Consider the following 9,053-nt stretch of genomic DNA (forward strand, 5'->3'; position numbering starts at 1 on the left):
ACTGAACTAGTGGAAGCTGGTTGAAAAGCTGTTCAATGAGACAATTGTTAGTTAAATCTATTTTGAAATTTGGCGAACTGTAATTTAAAATTAAATGGAAACATCAAGTTCTCGTTTGTCAATCAACACTTGCAGAAAACAAAAAATCATTGTTTATTCTCTCGGGAAGCAAACTCGACAGAGAAATGTGTAACTACCGTTGACAATGGTCAAACGTGATACTGAAAGAGCAGAAAGAGGAACTTCTTAACACGGCTGGTAAAGAACCAAATCGCTGGGCGGAAAGCCTACGAAAGTGTGCAAAACGTGTTTTGGTGCATGTTCAGGATCAATTTACAATACAGGGAACACAAAAAGCAAGTAATCGCATTTCCGCAATCAGTCGTCTCTAGTGTCTAGTTGTGCGCGTTAGAAGCTAAGCCTGGCAAAATGAGAAGAACTTTAGCATCGCTTGTTTTCACTTGTTTCATCGCGTCAAGCCTCTGGTCTGTTGGGTTTTCTCTGGCCGATCAAAGCTACTTGATAAAAAGAAAGGGAAAATGTGGAGAGGTAAGCTGCCTCTAGTCAAGCGTTCCTCTATAAATGGTCAATAACATTCGGTTTAAGGCGTTTTCTTAGAAATCGGACAGTTTTAAAATTAGCTCTAATCGCGAGCAGAAGAAGCTGCGTTGAAAGGCAAATCTTCTCAAATCTCCACAGCATTATATATATATAATTAAAATCCTTTTCCAGAAAGGAGAATATTGCGCTATGAGTGTAGGGACGAATAACTTCCAACATTCATGAGTAAGGCGTGCATGTATTGAGCTGATAAAAGTTGCCCTCGACCTTTAGTAGTATTCGTAACTGATCTGTTGCTTTGAGGCGCTGCCAAGCTTGTGAAACACAACACAGCTTTTTGCAACAGTCACGTTTTAACCTTTTCACTTTGATGTCATCTCCCTCGACCGAAGGAAGGTTTTAACCGAATTTCCTGAAAAAAAAAGTACCTTTAGGTCTGAATCCATTCATTTTCCTAGAAATGAGAAAATCGGTTCAAAATATGTTACCGCGCCTATTACAGGGCTCGTATCCTTTGAATGATTTTTATGGAAAAAGGACGCTTTGCCCCCTTGTCACGCTTCAATGATTTTGTACCCTGCGAGCAGTTGGTTTTTTCCTACGCTTCCCGAGAGAGAAACCACTGCGAGCAACCGTTTGATTTTCCATCGAGCATGTGCAAAGTACGTCAAACCCCACGTGATGTATTTGACATCACTTCGTCTTATTTCGCGGGAAATCATTACATCGAAGGCTCGCCCAAACGCAGCAGTTACGTAGTTGAACGTTCGCGTAAGCACAAAAACAAGTTTACTAACTCGTTTTACCGGTTCAAATTTAATTTATTCGTCCTTGGTGCTGGACGGCGGCTCACTTAAAGAAATTAACGGTTGCTCGCAGTGGTTTCTCTCTCGAGAAGCGTAGGAGAAACCAACTGCTCGCATGCGCAGGGTAATGGTTTTTCATACCGATCATTGTATTTTATTTTATTTTTAATTATTTGTTTCATTTTTTGAAAACCAATGTGAAATGTTTTTCTTGATATATGAGAATCCGTAAATTTCTATCCTTGCATGATTTCTTCTCGCTTGTTCTACTATTAGTGAATTTAAATATCTCAGCAGTTTTTGCGTCACTTTATTATGAAATATTTCGCTGAAGGACAAAAGCTCTCTAATTCTAAACAAATTAACGCATGGAATTCTCGAGTTTTTAAATTAAATGGTCATAAAATCTTGCCCTTCAGTGGTATTTCTCTGAAACTTCGAATTCAGGCTAAGTGAATATGAACTTTTCGTTAATTATTGGTTCCTGTAACCAGGTTGTTCGGCAAAGGACGCATTGTATCGTCAAGTCGATTGCAACGACTTTTCGAAGCTCAATTTATCCAATTCGAGAAATTGTGGGTGAGGTTTGAAGAAGTTCCCTCTTCCCTCTCCCCAGCTCCCTCCAGGTATTTTCTTCTTGGTCTTACTTGCCCCCTCCACTCCCCAGACTATGACCCTTAACGTACGCTGGTTGATTACAATCACAAAGAGACAGAAGTAAGGACTACAGTCCTCTCTCTCACCACTAGGTCCACTGCGCCGACTTTTAAGGCATGGCCAAACACTCGCAACATTTCAACGCAACATCTTGTAACATCGCTGCATGATGTTGCGAAATCGTATCTTTCTAACCGGTTCCATCGTGTTTCTGTAAATGGTAGTCTCTCACATCAGTTTCCCTTAAAACAAGGTGTTCCTCAAGGATCATGTGTGGGTCCCTTGCTTTTCACTATCTACACAAGCAAACTGTTCCAGATTGTTGAAAGCCACCTCCCACAAGTTCATTACTATGCTGATGATACACAGTTGTATGTATCATTCAGCCCTAGTCGATCTGCGGATGCTGATTTTGCCATCAAGTCCATGACTGACTGTATCCGTGACATTAGGAGTTGGATGATTTCAGATAATCTTATGCTAAACGATGATAAGACAGAATTTTTAATTATAGGTACTAGGCAGCAGCTGGCCAAGGTTAACATCAGTTGCATTAGGGTTGGGTCTACTGATGTTTGTCCTGTAACAGTAGCTAGAAACCTAGGCTCTTGGTTTGATGAGCAGCTCACTATGTCAACTCATATCAGCAAGTTATGCGGTGTTGCCTTTTACCATCTGCATAATATCAAACGCATTCGCAAGTATTTATCTCGAGAATCAACGGAAATGCTTGTCCATGCATTTATTACATCTCGTGTTGATTATTGTAACAGTCTTCTGTATGGGCTGCCCAACTACCAGCTTAACAAATTGCAGAGAGTTTTGAATGCCTCAGCCAGGCTAGTTTATAATGCCCCTAGGTTTTGCCACATCTCACCCCTTCTTCGTGGTCTGCATTGGCTTCCTGCAAGAGATTATAAAGGTAAGAGAAGTAATCCCTCATACTGGCCCTATTCCCATCGTAATCCCTCTTAGGTTATTTTTAGATGATATCAATTTTCCCGCGGATAATGTTACCGCGCGCGTTACGTGGAAGTTTCGTGGAGGAGAGAAAGAGCAGCAAATTCTGTATGATGCCACTCTCCGTTTTCAAAATTGAGTTTCATGGCCTGATAAAATTCATTGTCTGCAAGATACAGGTTTCAAACATACATCCTTGGAATTGCTTAACTGTCTAGTTTACAGTAATACCAATTTGAAGAATTTCCAATCTATCAAACCGCGTTAAATAATTTTGACAGATGCTGATATGTTTACCTTGGTTGCATTGCGTTACTTGTCCATTTTAGTGCGCACTTTCTCATCGTCTACAAAATTCTGTCTCTTACAAAACTCGTCCCTGTCAAGATACAGTTTGCAATCATATATCATGGAAATCGGTCAACTGTATAATTCACTCTGATACCAATTTTACGATTGTTTAATGTAGGAAACCGTGTTAAATAATTTTGTAAGAGGGAGCTATATTTCACGCGTGCGTTGCAAATTGACTTCAATCCGATCTTACGGTTTTAAAAATTTTTATCATGCGGTCAATTGAGATTTTCCAGTCATGTGTGGTACTGTTTGAAAGCGTTAGCTGTCTAATTTATGAATATCATAGAATTAAGTCACCATAGTTTATATTAAGTCCGCTAAGAAAATCGAGAACGCGTTGACCAAGTCAGGAATATGTTACTTGGTGACTGCAGTCCGCGATATTTCATTGTGTATAAAATTCTGTCGCCTATAAAACTCGTTACTTTCAAGATAAAAGATGCAAAGATACATCATTCAAATCGCTTAACTGTGTTGTTTACAGTGACACCAATTTCAACAATGTCCAATGTACGAAACCGAGTTTAATAATTTTGAAAGATGCAGGTATATTTAACATGCGTGCTTTGCAAATTGACTTCCATCCGATACCACTTGTTCATACATTAATATTTTTATCGCACTGTCTGTTCAAGTTTTCTTTTCATGTCTGATATCTGTCTAATTTATGAATATCTAAGAATTAAGTCGTCATATTTTAATCCCGCGAAGAAAATCAAGAACGCGTTAACCAAGTCAGCGATATATTACTTGTTGACTGTAGTCTGCGAATTGCCAATGTTTACAAAATTCTGTCGCTTATAAAACTTGATCCTTTCAAGATACAGGCTTCAAACATCAATAACTGAAATCGCTTAATTGTCTAGTTTTCAAAGATACCACATCAAGGTTGTGCCATATACGAAACCGTGTTAAATCCTTTTTTTAAGGAGACAGCTATATTTAACATACGTGCTTTGCAAATTCACTTGAATCCGATAACACGGGTTCAAAAATTTTTATCGGACGCTTGATTCAAGTTTTCCTTTCATGTTTGGTACTGTTGTAGAGCTCTATCTGTCTACTTTATCACCATATAAGAATTAAGTCATCATATTTTAATCCCGCAAAGGAAACCGAGAATGCGTTTATTAAAGTCAGAGAGATCGTTATCGACTATAGTCTTCCATTTGCCATTTTGTACAAAATCCTGTCGGTTACATAACTCGTTCCTTCCAAGATACAGGTTTCAAAACATAAGTCGTTGTAATCGCTTAACTCTGTAGTCAACAAGTCACTTTCGTCCACAAAATGTATATACGCTTTTGTCTCAACATCCTCCGCCATTTTTGTTTGATGGTAAATCGCGAACGACGCGAATCATTGCGTGGCAATTCGCTCAGCTGTCAACATTGGCAAAAATGGGGACATGTGATTGGCTATCAGTTAACCCTCGTGGGAATACCGGATCTCGCAGGAGACCTAAAAATAACTTAAGAGGGATTACGATGGGAATAGGGCCAGTATGAGGGATTACTTCTCTTACCTTTATAATCTCTTGCTTCCTGTTAAAGCCCGGATACAATTTAAGATACTGCTTATTACATTCAAAGCAATTCACGGCCTTGCTCCTAAATATCTATGCGATTTAATAACAATTAAATCGTCCTCATATAACCTTAGATCTTCAGGTAGTATTTTACTTTCTATGCCAATTGTTCGATCGAAGACGTTAGGTGATAGAGCTTTTATGGTAGCAGCGCCAAGGCTCTGGAACTCTCTTCCAAAAAAACTTCGTGAGATTACTAATGTGAACAGTTTTAAGGCTCATATTAAGACTTATCTTTTTAGGACTTTATAGTGGTGAGCAATTTTATATTCAATTCTTACTTGCATGCATATATATTATTTAGTTTTTATATGCATTATCTTTTGTTAAATTCTTGTAAAGTAATGCAGTTGTAATGCGCAGCTGATCATTCTCATGTTAAGCTGCGCACAATAAGTTCACAAATTATTATTATTATTATTATTATTATTATTATTATTATAGACCTCTTTCATAAGCCTTTCTAGCCTCACTACGGCGAACATATTACAAAGGAATATTTGTATCAAATGAGGGCAGTAGGTCTAAATAACAAAGAATGTAAAAGTGATCGCCATTTATGAAAGTGGTCTCGTGTTGAACTGGCTGGCCAAACGCACGCATGCCTAGTGAACCTATCGCGCATGCCCTAGTGCAACAATGTTGCGTGCAAGGTGGCTAAACGAGTACATCATCATGCAACATCCAATATGTTGCACGAAAAATTTGACCGTTTACAAATTTGATCCAACATCATCCAACATGTTGCAACATATCGCAACAAGGTGGCCAAACGTATGCAACATGTTGTGCCCAACAATGCAAGATGTTGCGTTGGAATGTTGTAAGCGTTTCTTTGCGTATCAGAAGCGGCAGGTCTTTTCTACGGTTAACAGGTAACTGGTAACGGGTAACAGGTAACGGGTAACGGGTATCGGGTATCGGGTAACAGGTAACGAGTGACGGGTAACAGGTAACGGGTAACGGGGAAAGGGTAACGGGTGACGGGTAACAGGTCACAAGTAACGGGTGACGGGTAACAGGTAACGGGTAACGGGTAACGGGTAACGGGTAACAGGTAAGCATAATATTTGGGAAGTTATTAATTACTTCGGATTTCCAATAGAACACAATTAAGGGAGTAGAGATTTTGGACGATATTTGCGTTCCCACGTTAGGTGACACTTAAAACATTCCGTGTTGAAATTTACGATTCGGTGACTCCATTCCAGAAAAACTCCAGAAAATCATTCCTTTACTTTACTTGACGTTACTCTACTCTATTTAAACACGATCAAACCTTCATTAGTTATAGTACATACACTAGCTATAGTACAATAATGTTAGTACTTAGTTCTTTACAGTAAAAATACTGTTTTACAAGGTTGCCGTGCAAGTGGGAGCCTGACCATTCGTTTTCATAAAATCGAATGATTTCCCCGCCTTTTAAAACTCCATTTCCGGTTGGAGTCGCCAACACAAATGTCGGTGTTTTTTGTTAATTAAGATTAAAGTTTACAGCATGCTTTTTCAGGTTTAGGGTCAGTACTCAATACCCAACAAAAAAAAGGTCAAAAAAGCCTTCGAGATGACTCCCAATAAAAGCAACTGAACTTTTGCAAAAGAATCGTTTTTCTTCAGTCTTTTCGACCCGCAGGTGCTTTCAGTGAAACAAGGAATCGCAAAACCCGGTACCCATTATGCCCGCAGAGATTGTTATCTGTTACCCACCACCCGTTACCTGTTATCGTTACCCGTTACCTGTTACCCGTAGAAAAGACCTGCCGTATAAGAAGCCGTTCCTCACCGGGAAAGACCGGTGTGATCACAGGGAATAAATTTACACGCATACCAAACAAATGAAAGGAAGCTGGAATTCTGGTCAACAGTGGCAAAAAGTATATCGCGTAACCGTTGCCTGCCAACACTTATTAGCTATTCACAATATGTTCTTTATGTTTTAGTACTTGACGTACGAGGACTGTTTGAAAGAAGCTTATGTGCAATCCGGAAAATGCAGGACATCAAATGAGGAACGATTCTCGGTCAACCATTACGACATCTGTGATAAGTATCTTGAGCACGCGAAAAAGCTGTGTGAAACTCACAGCGCAAAAGGTTTGTTGTCACCTTTGCCGGACAATTTTGCTTGTACAGACTTAAAAAACGTGAAGTGCTAGTTTTCTACCCCAAAAGAACCGTGTGAGCGTTAGCCCTTGCTTGTAGTTTTGTCACGCAACCATCTCTTTATGAAAAGGCAACAAAATTCTCGTTTTAACAAAAGACGAAACCCTTGGCCGAACATTCTTACCAAATCAACAGGGAACAAGGACGAAAATCATTCTTTTGAATGGAAACGTTTTCGAATTTTAACTTTGCTGACATTATCTTTAGCGTCATGCCTGCAATGTTTTGAGAAAACGGAAGAAGTATTGGAAAGCTGCTCAATATTTTCCCAGAAGATCAACTGTGACCTGAATGCAACAGCTAAGGAATGCAACGAAACAAAGGAGGCTTTTGTCAAGTACTGCCGTCTCAAGCAGTGCAATGGTGAGTTGATTGGTTTGCCATGGTCCCTCGTTACCATACATGCCACTCCGGGTTTTCACTTTTTTTTCAGTCAAATTTTAAGGTATCGCTTGGAAGGAGATATTGTCTTCCTGGAATCCCTTTAACTTCCTTTAACTGAAAGACCAAGCTGTTCGTTATAGCGAAAATAATGAGAAGGAAGAAAATGATCCAACAGACCATTTTACAGTTGTAGCTAGGTTACCTGGCCTAAGAATGGAAGCGAGGCTTCAGGTGACCCAGCTACGACACAAACCTTTGTGCTTATCTAATGTTAAACTAGACTAAGTAGAATTACAACAACACAATTTATATGATAAAAGCAGTGAGGTCTGCACCAATGCCACGTCAACGGCAGCCTCGGAACAATTTATAGCCTAAGTCACTGAGCAAACAACTGTAAAATGGCCTATTGACATGGCAACTGGATTCGATTGCTTTGATTCTTAAAAAGCGTTGCTGTAGATGTACGCAGTCCGGCCTGGCCACTGCTAATAAACAGCGAAAAAAGAGCCTCAGGAAAGAGATAAATAGATAACGAATTAACAGATAACTTCAAGATAGAAATTTAGAACAGAAATTGGGAGATGCTCTGTGTGGAAAGAAATAATGATTTGATTACAGTGGCAAATCAGTCAGTTTCGTAGAACTGACAAAAAAGTAGGAAAGGTCATTCCCAGTTTCGCTAAATTGTCCTCCGTTTCATCATTCAGCTAGGATTTTTATTCGAGGCGTTCTCCCAGAATAGGCCATTTTTAGGCCATTTTTTTTCGTACTTGATGTTCGACACAATGGCGCCGGACAGACAATTTGTCCAACCCTCTTAATTAACCCCATTCTCGTCACCAGAGCCTCAGATCATGTCTGCGCATGACCCGAGGCTCTGGGAAAGTCCATGTAGGAGAAGACGCGCCGTAGGGTTTTTATAGCCAAAAATTGGCTATTTGAACATTATGGCGCCTGCTCACTCCTCGCGCGAACATGAATGCACCAATTACAGACGCTTTTCATTGGTCTTCACGAAAACCAATGAGAAGACACTTTGTTCCAGGGTTCCCCAGAGCTCTCCTCTCCCTCAGCCTGGTGTCGAGATTGAATTAACCCGGGCAGGTTCGCTGCAAACAATTCCACAACTGGCTTGACGAACTCGCCTTTTTCTCGAGGGTTCCACAGAGGGATGATAACTGGTGGACCTACATCAAAGCCAAAAATATCAGTGACTTATTTTTTTTACTTTTAAAGCACTGGGTCAGTGATGCACCGTAGAAACTGATTCGTTGTGCATATCTGGTGTTCAATAGAAACATTGCTGACGCAAGTTAAGGAATGTCACGATGTGTTCACAATATCATACAAAGCGAATAGGGGGTTATAAGCACTGGCAATTTGTCTGTTGGAGCGCGCTTGGACAGTTTCCGGAAAAAGTAATACAGCCTAATTAACTTGGGAGTGAAATTTCACCTTTATCTTTTCAGTGTGTAAAGATACTTTCTGTCGCAACGGAGGTAAATGCGCTGAAAGATTTGCTGCTTGGTGCTCTTGTCCTGCAGGATTCACCGGAGCTTTCTGCCAAAGGA

The 9,053-nt window shown here is 39.9% G+C and overlaps 1 protein-coding gene across 1 annotated transcript in view; it reads left to right on the forward strand.

The window, feature by feature from the left end:
• The first annotated feature begins 374 nt into the window (after positions 1-374).
• LOC138008721 (uncharacterized) overlaps positions 375-9,053 on the forward strand; it is a 10,805-nt gene continuing 2,126 nt past the window's right edge. The window contains exons 1-4 of the mRNA XM_068856027.1: positions 375-549; positions 6,873-7,026; positions 7,303-7,458; positions 8,952-9,053. Of these exons, the coding sequence (XP_068712128.1) occupies positions 430-549; positions 6,873-7,026; positions 7,303-7,458; positions 8,952-9,053 (532 nt within the window). The 5' untranslated portion in view covers positions 375-429. The remainder of the gene's footprint in view (positions 550-6,872; positions 7,027-7,302; positions 7,459-8,951) is intronic.

The sequence above is a fragment of the Montipora foliosa genome, chromosome 6, assembly GCF_036669935.1.
Source record: "Montipora foliosa isolate CH-2021 chromosome 6, ASM3666993v2, whole genome shotgun sequence".
NCBI lineage: Eukaryota > Metazoa > Cnidaria > Anthozoa > Scleractinia > Acroporidae > Montipora > Montipora foliosa.